At 44.8% G+C, this 16981-nt stretch overlaps 2 protein-coding genes across 4 annotated transcripts; one reads left to right on the top strand and one right to left on the bottom strand.

Annotated features, from left to right (window-relative positions):
- Positions 1–267: 267 nt before the first annotated feature.
- On the bottom strand, positions 268–3423 carry LOC106588082 (group XIIB secretory phospholipase A2-like protein). 2 transcript variants are annotated; one of them, XM_014176751.3, is made up of 4 exons: positions 2936–3423; positions 1905–1981; positions 1008–1173; positions 268–659 (listed from the first exon to the last, which is right to left on the bottom strand). In XM_014176751.3, the coding sequence occupies exons 1-4, from the start codon at positions 3192–3194 to the stop codon at positions 541–543; spliced, it is 621 nt and encodes a 206-aa protein (XP_014032226.1). In that variant the 5' UTR covers positions 3195–3423; the 3' UTR covers positions 268–540. The 2 variants fall into 2 exon arrangements, with proteins under 2 accessions (XP_014032226.1, XP_014032225.1); XM_014176750.3 differs by having other exon boundaries at positions 1893–1981; positions 2936–3393.
- A 190-nt stretch (positions 3424–3613) lies between these two features.
- LOC106588056 (uncharacterized) lies at positions 3614–13098 on the top strand. 2 transcript variants are annotated; one of them, XM_082965183.1, is made up of 12 exons: positions 3614–4084; positions 4251–4367; positions 4523–4658; positions 5110–5341; positions 5433–5995; positions 6147–6263; positions 6426–6541; positions 6777–6885; positions 6993–7132; positions 9526–11234; positions 11332–11433; positions 11615–13098. In XM_082965183.1, the coding sequence occupies exons 2-12, from the start codon at positions 4294–4296 to the stop codon at positions 12280–12282; spliced, it is 3966 nt and encodes a 1321-aa protein (XP_082821309.1). In that variant the 5' UTR covers positions 3614–4084; positions 4251–4293; the 3' UTR covers positions 12283–13098. The 2 variants fall into 2 exon arrangements, with proteins under 2 accessions (XP_082821309.1, XP_082821313.1); XM_082965187.1 differs by having other exon boundaries at positions 3614–4367; positions 5116–5341.
- The last annotated feature ends 3883 nt before the right edge of the window (positions 13099–16981 follow it).

Raw genomic sequence — 16981 nt, 5'->3', positions numbered from 1 at the left:
TAATGTATAATTTCTACCTAATGGGGTTAATTAAAAAATTAATCATGAATTAAGTTATGGCGAGATATAAAACACATTTGAATTTAATAGAAGATAATGTCTGGCATTCATCTTTGTAAATTCATGTACAGTATATTTGTATAGTTGGTGTATAGTTTGAACTTTAGATTTGTGTGCATTCTGTGTTCCCCTGTTTTCAGGAAGAGATGCAGTCTGAAGCACATGGCATTCTCATATTTTCCACAACTCAAGAAGACAAATACAAGATTGTATTGTAGTACATCTTTTTTTGTAGATTTAAAAAATAACCCAACAGTTGTTGCAAATATACAGCACTTGTTCTGTTAAACAAAACCAAGTAAAACACCAAATAAATTACACAAATAGCCAAAATAGGAGTCTTTTGAAAAAACCCTAATCGAGTCGCATCTCCGGCAGTCATTTGGAGTGACGTATCATCCCATATGACTTGGTGAATAGGAGAGCTGTCTGTATGTGCGTGTGCATGCATGCATACGTGAGTGTGTGTGTATGTCTAATTTAAAGCTCATCCCTCTCCTCTCCTTCACAGAGGCAGGCTTCCCTCTGGCTGTTCATGTAGGGCCTGCAGCCCAGAGTCCAGACTGTGTTGAACAGGGTGTCTGCTACCGTCTCACAGGCTAGAAGGTAAAGAGGGACATGGGGATGAGAGTTAATTACAGGCCTATTGAAACATCTTGGAACAAAATATCAATAGGCCTGATGAAAGTGCAATGAAGTTCAGGTATAGGGCTGTAGGTGAAATCTGTGGCTCTATGAAAAGTGTACAAGCTGTCAAATCTTAGAATTTTACTTAATTCCTTGCATCCCCTCAAAGTTCATTGGAGAAAGTTTGAGGGGAGGGACGTTGGAGCCTCCTGCAATGGACTTTGAGAGGGAGTTGAGGAACAGAGGAATCAAGGGCTTGATGGCTTATACACTTTTCAGACTGTGGAACTTTCCATGTACACTGCATCAGGTTGACTGACCTTCAACCTTTGACATGAAGCCCAGGCTCTTCTTGAGGTCAGAGCAGATGCTGTGGAGACACCAGCGGAACTTGGAGTCGCAGCGGTACTTGTTGGAGCCGCAGGTGTCGTAACACATGTCCAGCTGATTGCAGCACTTAGTCATGGCAGGGATACCCAGATCAACCTTGATAGAACAGGACATGGGTGGTGAGTGTGTGTGTGCGGTGTGCTATAATGGTGTTATACACTGAGTGTACAAAACATTAGGAACACTTTCCTAATATTGAGTTGCACCAACTTTTGCCCTCAGAACAGCCTCCATTTGTCGGGCATGGACTCTACAAGGTGTCAAAAGCGTTCCACAGGGATGCTGGCCCATGATGACTCCAATGCTCAAGTTGGCTGGATGTCCTTTGGGTGGTGGACTATTCTTGATACACACAGGAAACGGTTGACCGTTTACAAACCCAGCAACATTGCAGTTCTTGACACACTCAAAACGGTGTGCCAGGCACCTACTACCATACCCTGTTCAAAGGCACTTAAATATTTTGTCTTGCCCATTCATCCTCTGAATGGCACACATACACAATCCATATCTCACTTGTCTCAAGGCTTAAAAATCCTACTTTAACCTGTCTCCTCCCCTTCATCTACACTGATTGAAGTGGATTTAACAAGTGACATCAATAAGGGATCATAGCTTTCACCTGGTCAGTCTGTCGTTGAAGGAGCATGTGTTCCTAATGTTTTGTACACTCAGTGTATGCATACTCTTCAATCTGTATATTATTGGAGTTGTATGACCAATGTACAAGTCGAAAAATACTTGATTGTGGAAATGTTTCACCAAGCATTAATGTGTGGGTGTGCGTGAGTATCCAATCATCTACATATGCATACACTATTGGGTACCGGAAGGCCTAGGAAGTAGGCGCTGCATCCGTTAGGCTCTGGCATCTGGTAGTCAGGGCGAGGAAGAGCAGCTTTACCTGAGGTAGAAAGAATGTTAGAGACATCAGTTCCCTTCAATTCAAGAAATGCCACAAGTACATTTTAAATTCTTTTAAAATCCAATGAGGAAAGTAGGAACTAGAATTTCAGTTTACTTGATAAATTGACTGAATTGACTTGAAATGGAACTGAACCCAACCTTGTTTGCCATCCACACTTGATTGATCAACCCAGAAAAGGGAGCCCACTGGGCACAGACGTCAATTCAAAGTCTAATCCACATTGGTTCAACGTAATTTCATTGAAATGATGTGGAAACAATGTTGATTCAACCAGTGTGTGCCCAGTGGGAGGTTGGATGTCCATAAGTTGTATGTCAGACAACAGACGTTGTTGGAGAAGATTTTCAGTTCATCAATGGTGGTAACCAAAACAGAGTCCGTGGTCAATACAGGTAAAGTCCATGGACATGTGATATCAAAAGTGAAGACTACAGCCTAGCTGTGAATCGCTGAGTATTTCACACTTTACCTCATGACACCTCTGCCAGCTATCTCTTCTTGCTCATAGTCCACTGACTAATGTGCATTATCAGATGTGAGGTGATAAAGGTTATTAGTAATGTCAAAGGGATTCCTAGTATAAGCTCTCCCTAATCAGTTATATGGTGTTCTTGCATTTAAGAGTTTAAATGGCTTTAACATGAGGATGTGTTAAGACTTCAGAAAATCTTAATGTCCATGTTTATCTCCATTGGGTACCATCTCGCTAATCTATAATGGATCTCTACCTGCCCGGATAATCGTTACACAATTTGAATTTAGGATCACATGGAAGCGGTCTGTACAAAACAGAATATCTCGGCTAACTAATCACTAGCCTGGTCTAGATCTAGGTGGGCTTGTTTAGCTAACTCCTCTTACTATCGTTGGCATGCCACGCATATGATACATGTATGATAGGCTAGCCAGAGGAGTTGGTCATGTTCTTACCATATCGACAGCGGTACTGGCACACTCCATCGCGTCCGCCCATAAGCTCCAGCACGGAGTCAAAGTATCCATTGACGGCTTCAAAGCTTCCCCTCACGGAGTTCAGTCCCCACTCGTCCTCATCCTCTGCCTGGGAGGGGTCGACAGGGGCCGCCGGGCTTGGGTCCACTGGTGCAGGTTCCTCAGCGTCCTGGGAGAGGGTCCCCTGGATGGAGAGGCTCAAAACCAGAAGGAGAGCAAGGGAGGCCCAGTGTGTCATATTGTGGTTCAGAGAAGCGGAGGGGCAGCTAGGGACACAGCGTTGACGATCCTCAGAGTTCAGCTGGAGGAATGAGAGAAGCACAAACACAGAGAGACAGGGAACGAGACAACTCACTCTGTCACGTCAACCGGCCCCCAGACCTGGACTTTGAGATAGACACCGGGACAGCCTCCACTGTGGAGGAACGAAGGTCAGCTCCTATCTAGATTGTATTTATGTTTTAAAGGTGCCCAAGGTGTGCTATATTTATCTGTTTGTAATGTTAATGTATTTCGTTGTAATCATATTGGTCTCAGTGTTTTGACTATGATCCTATAAAGACTGATGTTCTGTCACCAATTTTGACTATATCAATAGACTGGTGATTATGGCATGAAACAGTCAACTAATTGTACTTCACACTTGTTGACTATTCAGTTTTCTTACAAATTATGGTAGAAAAATAATCAATGCACTGCATTACTACACATGACTTATTAAACAAATTCAAAGATAACATTGGCAAAGCTTGGCCCAGAGACCTAATTGTGTCATGAATACTACTGATAATTTATCTCTCAACATGTTCTAGTGTGCTGTAGAACGTGCCCTTCGATCAGTACTACTTCTGAAGGAACGCAGTGGACAAGTAGGCGGCGACGTAGTGCACACGTGCTCGGAAGTAAGCAGGGAAAACGTCATGTCTTTCTCTGGTGAGCTGTTTGTCTGGTGATAGCACTGGCTTTCGTAGTGGAAATTATATTTTGGGAGTAGTTATCATGGAAACATCCAAAACGTGTTTGTGCTGTTCGCTCACCTAAGACAAACCGTTTGCAAGTGAAGTGCGCGAGCGTCAAGATTGAGTGGTGCGGGTGCACGACCAACACGCACGTGCAACGTTGTCTGAAGTGAGCATTTAGCACTACATTATTTAGCTATAACCTCGACAGTTTGCCAGCTACTTTTTTTTAAAGCCGTTAGCAAGTTACCTGGCTTAGCTACTGCAGTATGTAACTATGACCTAGACACATTTTGTAGTGGTCATGAATGAAAACCACTCTTTTCTATTTTGAGGAGAGGAGTAGGCCTACCCAACACAACATTGCAGGTCAGCGACATGGCATTCACCAGCCTTTTTTCAAGTCTTCCAAACAAAGAATATGACACGGCGCCTTGTGAGCCGATGAAGAGGTAAGCTACTATAACACAAATAGTAATTACTTCTACTCTCTCTCTTCTACTATGCTGAATTAATTTAACAAGCTAACTAACTTAGTCAAGTATTTCAGCTTTGAATTGGAGTACATAGCCAACTTAGAATTGATTGTTTCTTCCATTTTTCGCAGATTTCAAAGGGATGAAAGGCAACTGGAACCAGTTAAACTGGAGAAGGAGGACGGAAGGGATGCCCAGTCCAGAAAGTGGCCATTGCAAAGGGGTCAGCAGAGTGGCCCCAGGAAGAGGAAAAAGGGGGACCAACAGGTGAACTTGTCATGTACTAAGCAGATGCTGAGTAGGCCAATTCACAATGGAGATTATTTTTTTTTTGCTAAACATTGACATAGGCCTATGTTAGTTAGGCTTATCTTGCGTTTGTGCCGTGCTTTATACCACTAGGCGAATTGCACACCACATACCTGTAGATCAGGCCTCTCCAACCCTGTTCCTGGAGAGCTACTCTCCTGTAGGTTTTTGCTCCAATCCCAGTTGTAACTGATCTGGTTCAGTTCATCAATCGGCTAATTATTAGATTGAGGTGCGCCATATTAGGGTTGGGGTGACAACCTACAGGACGGAAGTTCTCCAGGAACGGTGTCGGCAAGCCCTACTGTAGATTATAAAGTTAGTATAGAAATAGGCCGCAAACCGTTACCATTTGGTGTTGCCCCTTTTGATTTTGTTGTGACGTTACCCTTTTTGTGTTTTTCTGCAGGAGCAGTGTGGCCAGGCCAAGAAAAGTAAGCTTCATAAATGCCCACCACAATCTTATAAAGACTTTGACTCTGTGGCCCAAGACTACAACATGGTGAAGTGTGATTTCGAGCAACCAAGCTTTGACTTCAGTAGAGAACTGGACTTCTACAGTGACAGCAAGGAGGGTGCATACCCAGATCATGCTACAGAGAAGTTGGGTTGGAAGAACAGGAGGTCCGGAGAAGCCAAGGGTGTGTTTTTATGGATTAACCCTTTACTATTAGCAATGTATTGACTTTAAAAGGTGTGTATGATTTTTATTTCATTTAACTGTTTCCACAGATCCTGATCAGAACAAGGATGTTCAAGGTGTAAACAAGAAGAAAGGACAGGAGCAGAAGAAGCTGCGATGGGAGCCTCAGCAGCAGAGACTTGACAACCAGGCCAGAGGCAGAGGGGGAAACTCTGCCAGGAGGGGTGGGGATTTTACCGGAATGGGTGGACACGGAACTAACCAGCCCAGAGTCTTCTCCAACAGGGGTGGAGGTGGTTCCAACAGGGGTGGAGGTGGTTCCAACAGGGGTGGAGGTGGTTCCAACAGGGGTGGAGGTGGTTCCAACAGGGGTGGAGGTGGTTCCAACAGGGGTGGAGGTGGTTCCAACAGGGGTGGAGGTGGTTCCAACAGGGGTGGAGGTGGTTCCAACAGGGGTGGAGGTGGTTCCAACAGGGGTGGAGGTGGTTCCAACAGGGGTGGAGGTGGTTCCAACAGGGGTGGAGTTAGGGGTGGAGGTGGTTCCAACAGGAGTGGAGAGTGGAGCAATAGAGGTCGGGGCTGTGACAAGAGAGGCACTGACCGGTCACTTAGTGGTGGACGACAGTTCCCAGATGATGGACGTTTAACACTGGTAATTCAAAATGAAATCATGCAAACTTCCTTGTCGATATCCATAGAAATGTCATTTGTAGCTTTATGACGTGCTCGGTTACAGCTAAGTAACCCAAGTCAGTGATTTCAGTCTTATGTACATTTTCACAGCTGATTCCAACCTCTTCCAGGAAACTTTGACAGGAAAGGGGAAGAAGAACATGACAAAGGAATTCAAAGACCAGAATGCTTTGGAGATTGACGGAAGGTTAATCTGTCGACATTTCCTCAGGGGAAAGTGCATCAAGGCAGGTTTCTATATTTTATGATTAGAAATTGTAACAATATTAATGGGCACTTGACAAATTGAACCTAAACCCAGTATATTCAAATGAGTCAGGTATGTTAATGTTATCTTTTACAGTATATACTGTCAGTGGCCTGACCCCGACAACTTATTTTGTTTGCAGGGTGATGACTGCCAGCTAGAACATGCTCTGGACGTCAACTACTCGATCAACGAAGTGTGTAAATTCTACGTCCAGGGATCCTGTTCGAAAGGAGAGAGCTGCATATACATGCACAATATCCTTTTCTCTGCTTATTGTAAATGTCCCTTGTGTGGTGGGTGAGGGGGAAATGACTGTACTGTTTTTATACTGTTTCCTTGTGTATCTGTCCTTCTACCCCTTGTTATATTTTGTGAAAAACGTCTAAAAATAACTTAACGGCCCATAGCGGATAGTGCATTAACAACAAAATGGCTGCCATAGGGGTAGATGCAGATGTTTTTGCTTTCTTTCCTTGACCAAGTACCCACAGAGTTTCCCCTGCAAGTTCTTCCATACTTACGAAAAGTGCTACCAAGGAGACCAGTGCAGGTTTTCCCATGAACCCCTGACTGAGCTCACCAAACAGCTACTGGAGGCAGTCAGTAACTGTCTTACCCTGAGATGACACTCCTGCCCTTACACACTGACATATTGTTGCTCCCTGTTACCATTATCTACTAACTAGGGCTTATTTCTCCTATGCAGGCATTGAAGAGGGACAAGGAAATTGAGGAACTGGCTAAAAAGGACAAGCCAATCCACACAGAGGAGCCAGTGGCCACAACGGAGTCGGCGACCGCTGAGGAGACAAAGCCTGTCATTGATATATTCCTGAATCCCCTAAGGTTAAGAACGCGAGTGCGCGCACGTTTCTTTTACTGTCCTTGTGGGGACATAAAATGTATTTCCATTCATTTCCCCTAACCCTTAATCCTAATTTTAAACCTAAACCCTAAGCTTATAGTCCTGAGAAATGTACCCACAAAGGAGAATGTCTTGTTTTACTGTCCTTACTAGCCCACACTCCACAGTAGTGGATTAGAATAGTAAGCCCCCCCACACCACAGTATTAGAATAGTAAGCCCCCCCACACCACAGTATTAGAATAGTAAGCCCCCCCACACCACAGTATTAGAATAGTAAGCCCCCCCACACCACAGTATTAGAATAGTAAGCCCCCCACACCACAGTAGTGTGTTAGAATAGTAAGGCCCCACACCACAGTAGTGTGTTAGAATAGTAAGGCCCCACACCGCAGTAGTGTGTTAGAATAGTAAGGCCCCACACCGCAGGAGTGTGTTAGAATAGTAAGGCCCCACACCGCAGGAGTGTGTTAGAATAGTAAGGCCCCACACCGCAGGAGTGTGTTAGAATAGTAAGGCCCCACACCGCACGAGTGTGTTAGAATAGTAAGGCCCCACACCGCACGAGTGTGTTAGAATAGTAAGGCCCCACACCGCAGGAGTGTGTTAGAATAGTAAGGCCCCACACCGCAGGAGTGTGTTAGAATAGTAAGGCCCCACACCGCAGGAGTGTGTTAGAATAGTAAGGCCCCACACCGCAGGAGTGTGTTAGAATAGTAAGGCCCCACACCGCAGGAGTGTGTTAGAATAGTAAGGCCCCACACCGCAGGAGTGTGTTAGAATAGTAAGGCCCCACACCGCAGGAGTGTGTTAGAATAGTAAGGCCCCACACCGCAGGAGTGTGTTAGAATAGTAAGGCCCCACACCGCAGGAGTGTGTTAGAATAGTAAGGCCCCACACCGCACGAGTGTGTTAGAATAGTAAGGCCCCACACCGCACGAGTGTGTTAGAATAGTAAGGCCCCACACCGCACGAGTGTGTTAGAATAGTAAGGCCCCACACCGCACGAGTGTGTTAGAATAGTAAGGCCCCACACCGCACGAGTGTGTTAGAATAGTAAGGCCCCACACCGCACGAGTGTGTTAGAATAGTAAGGCCCCACACCGCACGAGTGTGTTAGAATAGTAAGGCCCCACACCGCACGAGTGTGTTAGAATAGTAAGGCCCCACACCGCACGAGTGTGTTAGAATAGTAAGGCCCCACACCGCACGAGTGTGTTAGAATAGTAAGGCCCCACACCGCACGAGTGTGTTAGAATAGTAAGGCCCCACACCGCACGAGTGTGTTAGAATAGTAAGGCCCCACACCGCACGAGTGTGTTAGAATAGTAAGGCCCCACACCGCACGAGTGTGTTAGAATAGTAAGGCCCCACACCGCACGAGTGTGTTAGAATAGTAAGGCCCCACACCGCACGAGTGTGTTAGAATAGTAAGGCCCCACACCGCACGAGTGTGTTAGAATAGTAAGGCCCCACACCGCACGAGTGTGTTAGAATAGTAAGGCCCCACACCGCACGAGTGTGTTAGAATAGTAAGGCCCCACACCGCACGAGTGTGTTAGAATAGTAAGGCCCCACACCGCACGAGTGTGTTAGAATAGTAAGGCCCCACACCGCACGAGTGTGTTAGAATAGTAAGGCCCCACACCGCACGAGTGTGTTAGAATAGTAAGGCCCCACACCGCACGAGTGTGTTAGAATAGTAAGGCCCCACACCGCACGAGTGTGTTAGAATAGTAAGGCCCCACACCGCACGAGTGTGTTAGAATAGTAAGGCCCCACACCGCACGAGTGTGTTAGAATAGTAAGGCCCCACACCGCACGAGTGTGTTAGAATAGTAAGGCCCCACACCGCACGAGTGTGTTAGAATAGTAAGGCCCCACACCGCACGAGTGTGTTAGAATAGTAAGGCCCCACACCGCACGAGTGTGTTAGAATAGTAAGGCCCCACACCGCACGAGTGTGTTAGAATAGTAAGGCCCCACACCGCACGAGTGTGTTAGAATAGTAAGGCCCCACACCGCACGAGTGTGTTAGAATAGTAAGGCCCCACACCGCACGAGTGTGTTAGAATAGTAAGGCCCCACACCGCACGAGTGTGTTAGAATAGTAAGGCCCCACACCGCACGAGTGTGTTAGAATAGTAAGGCCCCACACCGCACGAGTGTGTTAGAATAGTAAGGCCCCACACCGCACGAGTGTGTCAGAATAGTAAGACCCCCACACCGCAGTAGTGTCAGAATAGTAAGACCCCCACACCGCAGGAGTGTATTAGCATAGTATGTGGTTGAGCTTTACATTTTACACTGTTGATAGTAAATTTAAAGTTATTCACTAGTGTTTTATTGATTGGCTACATTTGTCTGGATTTCAGGCCAAACTTTTACAACAGCTCATGCCCCTCTGAGCCACATGCTGAGGAAAGTACCCCCGTATGTCAGAATGAAGTGTCAGCTGAGGTCGTGGAGAAGGAAATTGCCCCTCCTACAGAGTCCATTCGGTCTCCTGATCCTCCCCAAAGCGCTCCTGGCTTTAAGGAACCGGTTTCTTATTCAGTTGAGGCTGTGCTTGGGTCCCATAGGCCCCTGGAAAAACCCTTCCACAGCTTCTTTGCAGCCTCTATCAGCCAGACCTCACAGACCCAACCTGATCCCCTCACAACTACATTAGTTCCTCCAGACTCTATCCACCCTCCTGATCCACCCCTAAACTCTACATGCGGCAAGAGAAATGTTCCTTATTCAGTCGAAGCTGTGCTTGGATTCCAGAAGCCTGTAGAAAAACCCTCCTGCAGCCAATTTTCAGGATCCATCACCCAGACCTTCACACTCCCAACAGAGATCCAATCAGATTCCCCCAGCACTACATTCATTTCTCCAGACCTCATTAGTTTGTCTGGTCCTCGTCTGAATAAGAGGCAGGCTTCTTATTCAGTTGAGGCTTTCTCTGCGGCCCAGAAGCCGGTGAAAAAAACCTTTTGCAGTCTCTTTGCAGGACCGATCAGCCAGACCTCCACTACACCTCTCATACAGAACTCTGCTAATTCTCCCATCAACACCCCAGGCTGTAAGAGACCAGCTTCTTATTCAGTTAAGGCTGTTCTAAAGTCCCACAAGCCTGTGGAAAACCCCTTCCGCAGCCTCGTTGCAGGCCCCATCACCCAGTCCTCTCGCCACCCTGATATACAGACCCAACTAGATCGTCCTAGCACTACATTAAATCCTCCAGACTCCATTAGGCCCCCTGATCCTCCTTCAGTCTATAAGAGGCCGGCTTATTATTCAGCTAAAGTTGTGCTTGGATCTCCTAAACCTTTAAAACCATCCTTCAGCAGCCTGTTTGCAGGCCCCATCAGCCAGACCTCTCCCCAACCTCCCACACAGGATCAAGCAGATTCCTCTAGCGCTACATTTGGTCCTTCAGACTCTGCTCCTCCTGCAGGCTGTAAAAGGCCGGCTTCGTATTCTGTTACGGCTGTGCTTGAGACCTATAAGCCTGTGGAAAACCCCTTCTGCAGCCTTTTTGCAGGAACCATCAGCCAGACCACTCCCGACCCTCCCTCACAGTCCCTAAACTCCCCAGGTCGTAAGGCACCAGCTTCTAAAAAGCCCATGGAAAAACCCTTCAGTAGCTTCTTTGCAGGCCCCATCAGCCAGACATCCACTAACCACCCTCCCAGACAGACCCGACCAAATCCCCCCAGCACTGCATTTGGTCCTCCAGACCCCATTCGGTTTTCTGAGCCTCTTCCAGTCTGCAAGAGCCGGACATCCTCAGTTGAGGCTGTCAGTGAGTCCCAGAAGTCCATGGAAAATCCATTCCGTAGCCTCTTTGCCGGCCCCCTCACACAGACCTTTACTTCAGGCCATCTAACACAGACCCAACCAGATTCCCCTAGAAATGTCACTTCTCATTCACTTGAGGCTATGCTTGAGACTCAGAAGCCAGTGGGAAAACCCTTTCGAAGCCTCTTTGCAGGCCCCATCAGCCAGACAACCCTCCCTGACCCTCCAACACAGACCCGGCTGTATCCCCCCATAGTCAAGCCTAAACAGGAGGAGCCAGACCCAACACCACTCACTGGTAAGGCCCTGCTTTACTCAATACAATACTTTAAATGTCCCTTTGCGGGAAATGCAACTATATTATTGACATTTCATCACCACTTCATGGCCTCCAGAGCCATCCACAACCCATTCTGTTCTGAGGACCCTCTTCCTACGCCTGAGCCCATGTCGCCAGGAAGGGGAGCAGGAAATCAGTAACAGCTGCAGAGATCCAGGTATAGTCAGACACATCATGCTAGAAGTAGTGCATTTGTCCTTAATTTTTTTATTCTTATTTTCTCACCTACTTCTGGCTGAACTATTAGAATGTTTTGGGTCTTAGTGTGTATCAAAATATATTAAGGATTGTCTCCATTACCGTTGGATGTGTGTCAGACCTGTTGTGACCCCTTTCAGGAGGTGATGGCCTGTGTTCCAGTGAAGACGAAATCACCAGAGGATCTACTTCCACAGGACAGCAGAGGCAGAGCCAGGAGGTGGAGGTTGATGAGCTGGAGAGTGAGCGAGAGGAGCCGGAGGAGTGCGTTCTGAGAGATGAGCTGTTGGTGATTCCATTAGAACCGTTAATGCCGTACGTGCCACTCGGTGACCCTCGCCACCATCGCCAGGCTGATATCACCCTGCCACGGTCCACCTTTGCCCAAGACGTGGTGTGGTCCTTTGAAGACCTTGCCCCTCTTCCTCCCCTCTCACTCCATCACCAGCCGTCTGTCCCTCTGGCCTCCCGCTCTGCTGAGAGAACATCAGGTCCTGCTGTTGGACTGTCCAGCCCTGCAGGGCTCGGGCCACAGCCTTCCCCACAGGACTCCAACTCTCAGGAGGCTGCAGGAGAGCATCTCATTCCCTCCAGGAATTCAGGTAGGAGACAGGTCCAGGTGGATACCCCCGGCGTTCACAACCTACCAATCCAAGCGATGGTACGGATCACTCAACGTAACACTGATGTACAACCAAAGAGACTGTCTGGACAAATGAGGTGCAAAAGTGGCAACGTGGGTGACAATAAAACACTGAAAGACCTTTTTAAGACTTTTGACCCCACATCATCTCCCTTCGGACAGTAACTGCATTTGGACTATGGCTCATATTGTATGCACTGTCGGTCAATGGACTACGCACCTAAAGACTTACACAAACACTTGTCCTTCATATGACCACTTTTGCTCTAGTGTATTTTCCCGCTAACAGATCAGAACAGCAATTCATTGCAAAAAATGATTGTGTAAAATGCAGGACACCAGTTATGCGCGCGCACTACACACAACCCTCAACTCCATTTGATAAAAAGTGTTACTCCCATTGATATCTTTACTTAGCAACAGCTAATGTTACTGATGAATTGTCAGCCTAGTCTGTCTCGGTGAGAATTGTTTTGGGATTTTCTTAGATGAAGCATGTTGTGTTTTTTACAGACTAAATCATCAATCATGTACATTTTTAAGGTTAAAAAAACGAATGACATTTTATTTAATTTTTATTAAAGCAGAAAGTTACCTATTGGAACAATTAGCCAGTAAACTAGTGACAACTTACCCTTTCTCTCTTCCTCCACTCCTGCCGACTACATTTCCTGTTATTCGATGAGTGAACAATGGAGTGTTATTACTCAACTGATTCTTATTCCCGTGTGGTAAAGGTCATTATTTCAACTAATGCCGCACCAGTTCTGCTCTGCATGTAGTGCTTCTCTTTTCTTATAGTAAGGTACAGTGCTGTGAAAAAGTATTTGTCAACCCTTTCTAATTTCCTCTACTTTTGCATATTTTTTTATACTGAATGTTTTCAGATCTTCAACCAAAACCTAATATTAGGTAAAGGGAACCTGAGTTAATAAAAAGCAATTGCTACTTATTTCATAAACAAAGTTATGCAACACCCAATGCCCCAGTGTGAGAAATTAATTACCCACTTTTTTGAAAAAGCCTTTCAGACGTAATCACATTGAGTGATTTTCCTGGTTCTGTGGTCAGGTCGGACTAAATGTATTTAGCAGTTATTCTCTATGGGGACGATTCCGACCCAAGTTAAGCGCACGTAACTCAAACTTAATTCCCTTTAATGCGCTCTCTCTATGCATATTCTGACCTATAACTTAAGCATGAGAACAGCAGGTTATTCACCTGCTATTTGTTCGGAGTGGAGATGTAAGACATTAACCTGTTGGGGCTAGGGGGCAGTATTGAGAATTTTGAAAAAAATGTGCTCTTTTTTAACTGCCACCTACACCAACTCAGAAGCTAGGATATGCATATTATTACCAGATTTGGATAGAAAACACTCTGAATTTTCTAAAACTGTTTGAATGGTGTCTAAGTATAACAAAACTCATATGGCAGGCAAAAACCTGAGAGAACCTGAGAGAAAAAAAGAATTTTGTGGCTGTACAATTTTTTTGGGGTCATTGTTTAATAGATACCACAGTGAGAAAGGATTCATTTCGCAACTCCTACGGCTTCCACTAGATGTCAGCGATCTTTATAAAGTTGTTTGAAGCGTCTATGATGAACAGAGATCGAATTAGAATGCAGGGAAGTTGACCTCCCTGGGATGTTGTCACTTCCATTAATCATGTGACGCGAGACACTTTTCAAAAACGTTTTTCTAGACACAGGAGAGGTCGGGTTGAAACATTACTGATGTTTCACGTTAAAAATGGCTCTAAAGATTGATGCTAAACAACGTTTGACGTGTTTGAACGAACGTAAATAGATTATTTTTTAAAAACTTTTGTAACTTTTCGCCGTGACTTCCCACCCCCCCCCCCCGCGCTACTTTTTAGTAGCCACCGAAGCGCTAACAACTTGGAGTTATTTGGACATCAATTATGAACTTTGTCAAAAGAAACCACATTTGTAGTGGACCTGGGATTCCTGGAAGTGCCAATGGATGAAGATAATCAAAGGTAAGGGATTATTGACGATAGTATTATTGATATTAGCTGGTTACAAGATGGTGCTAACTGTATAGCCTAGCCTATTGTTCTTAGCACAGCACCCGGTTTATTGCAACTTGTGATTTCCCAGTAAAGTTATTATGAAATCTGGCAATACAGTAGCATTTACGAAATGTTAAACAATAATTATTTGAATGACAATATTATAATTTACCAATGTTTTCGAATAGTAATTTTGTAAATTGTAACGTTGTTCACCGGAAGCATTTCAGAGAAGAAAAAAATCTGAATTTCACCGCTACTGTAAAATGCTGTTTTTGGATATAAATATGAACTTGATGAAACAAAAAATGCATGTATTGTATAACATAATGTCCTAGGAGTGTCATCTGATGGAGATTGTCAAAGGTTGGTGCATAATTTTAGCTGGTTTCTGCTTTTGGTGACGCCTGACCTTTCATTAAAAATGGATGTTTGTACTTTTGTGGCTATGTACTGTCCTAACATAATCTAATTTTATGCTTTTGCCGTAATGCCTCTTTGAAAATGGAACAATGTGGTTAGATTAAGGAGATGTTTATCTTTTAAATGGTGTAAAATAGTTGATTGTTTGAGAAATTGAAATGATTAGATTTTTGATGTTTTGAATTTCCAGCCTTGTTAGCAATCCCGTCTCGGGGTTCATTGCTAACCCGTAGCCCCAACAGGTCGTGGACGTGTGTCTAAAGATAAGTTGTATTTGACCTTGACTTAATTCCACCATCTTTACGCGTGAGGAATCTTGTATAAGGTCGAGCGAACCTGCCGGTTTTTAGTGGGAAAAGCATATAATAGATTTTTTTGTTGTTAATAATAGAAATAACAGCGTTCTCCATCCACTGTAATGTATAAATTGATAAGAGCTAGGTAAATGAGTAATCCGCTTGAAGACATGGCAATTCTTTGAGCTGATTTTTTTCCCCCCTATGATCACTGGGAGACTAATGTGAAATCAGTCATGGAAGCACACTGAAAATCATGTCAACATGATTGTATTGTGGCTCCTTCTCCAGAAAATGCTCTGCTGTTATTCACAATTGTAATAGGAGACCCAAACTTTATGCCTTAAGTCCACCAGATGCATCAAACTCTTTGCATTCCGGCAGAAGTCATTAATTGTCAAAGGAGCAGTCCGCAACGCTATTTTGGGGTGAGCCGCACTAGGCTGCGGTGCGTTCTGTGTACTTCATGCGTTAAACATTTAACACACACTCCAAGTAGCTAGCTTTTAGCTAGTTGAAAAGCAAAGCACGTGTCAGGAACGGAAAATGCGGCATAGACATCTGTTATAACAAAACTCGTATGCATCGGGCATTAGGCTTCTAAGGCTGAACCAGCAGAGTTTCTGTACTGTATGCACTTCAGAATGTTTTAATTTCAGTGCTTTGAAAAAGTATTTGGCTTCCATCACTTTTTCACATTTGAAGTCTCACAGCCTTGGATTTTGATGCGTTAGATTGGGAAATTTTATTTGAGTCACATTCTTCTTCAGATCCCCCCCCCCCCCCCAACACACACAAAAGAAAATGGTAAACAATAAAGTAATGACAGTTCATTTTATGTATTCATCCCCCTAGGTCAATACTTGGTTGGACCACCTCTGGCAGCTATTAGTCTTTTCAACTAACTTTGCACACTGTAATAAAGCAATATTTTCCCATTCCTCTTTGCAAAATTCCTCAAGTTGTGGAACTGTAGACTGCGATTTTGAGGTCTTTCCACAGATGTTTGATGAGATTATGGTCAGGAGTCTGACTGGGCCACTCAAGAACATCTATTTTCTTTAAGCTACTCCAGTGTTGCTCTGGGAGTGTGCTTTGGGTCATTGTCCTGTTGAAAAACTTCCACAGGACATTTCTTGGCAGAGGGGAGCAAGTTTTTATCCAGCATTTCTATGTATTTTGCACCTTTCATCTTTCCATCAATCCTGACAATATTGCCAGTCCCTTTTGCTGAAAAGCCGCACATCCTGCTTAGCGTTCACCAGACATTCTGCCACAACGGCAGCATCTTCTAGGGGATGTTTTGCAAACTCTTTGCAGACAAGGCTTTTCTTCAGCCAGGGCTTCGTCCTTGCCACTCTCCCATAAAGACCCTTTTTGTGGAATGCCTTGGAGATTGTTGATACATCGTCAATTGCAGCCACTGACTAATGTAACTCATTCAGTCACAGTTGGCCTCAGTAGCTTCCCTAAGAAGTTCCTTTCTTGTCCGGCAACTAAGTTTAGAGTGGGTGCCTGATGTAGGGAGTGTCGTGGTGGTTTTAATTTTTCCACTCAGACTGCTCAGAGGGACGTTCAATGACGTTAAAATGGTCGTGTACCCTTCCCCAGATTTGTGCTTCTCTATAATCACATCAGACTTGCTCTTTCTTTAGAATGTCACTATCATACTGTGGGACCATACAGAGAGAGCGGTATTTATCCTTACAGATTATTTGAAGGCAGGTGATCTATTAATTTCGTACAGCTTGGAAGAGGATCAGGAGTCCAACAAATTGACTTGTTTAGGATATATATTGCACCTGAGCAAATTTAGGCTTGCCGTTACAAAGGGTATAAATACCTTTTTAATCTGATTTCCATTTCTCAATTTTTTTACATTTTCAATTCACCATTTCATACATTGCACCTGGGCTGCCACCATGTCATAGGAATTATTCTATCCCAATGATAATAATTAACAATTGGTCCTGTGTGGCTCAGTTGGTAGCGCATGGTGTTTGCAACACCAGGGTTGTGGGTTCGATTCCCACGGGGGACCAGTACGGAAAAAATGGATGAAATGTATGCATTCACTACTGTAAGTCGCTCTGGATAAGAGCGACTTAA

Source organism: Salmo salar, chromosome 02 (assembly GCF_965601325.2).
Source record: "Salmo salar chromosome 02, fSalSal1, whole genome shotgun sequence".
NCBI classification, from domain to species: Eukaryota; Metazoa; Chordata; class Actinopteri; order Salmoniformes; family Salmonidae; genus Salmo; species Salmo salar.
Note: the sequence above shows the minus strand (reverse complement) of the source record. Positions and strands in the feature narration are given on the sequence as shown.

Bases quoted from the DNA above. Each gene is read 5' to 3' on its own strand.
- LOC106588082 (XM_014176750.3), bottom strand. From the start codon at position 3,194: ATGACACACTGGGCCTCCCTTGCTCTCCTTCTGGTTTTGAGCCTCTCC. The intron at 1,174-1,892 runs GTATGCATATGT...TGTTCTATCAAG, and splicing joins GCCTTCCGGTACCCAATAGT to GTTGATCTGGGTATCCCTGC. The intron at 660-1,007 runs GTCAGTCAACCT...TTTACCTTCTAG, and splicing joins CTTCATGTCAAAGGTTGAAG to CCTGTGAGACGGTAGCAGAC.
- LOC106588056 (XM_082965183.1), top strand. From the start codon at position 4,294: ATGGCATTCACCAGCCTTTTTTCAAGTCTTCCAAACAAAGAATATGAC. The intron at 4,368-4,522 runs GTAAGCTACTAT...CATTTTTCGCAG, and splicing joins CCTTGTGAGCCGATGAAGAG to ATTTCAAAGGGATGAAAGGC. The intron at 4,659-5,109 runs GTGAACTTGTCA...GTTTTTCTGCAG, and splicing joins GGAAAAAGGGGGACCAACAG to GAGCAGTGTGGCCAGGCCAA.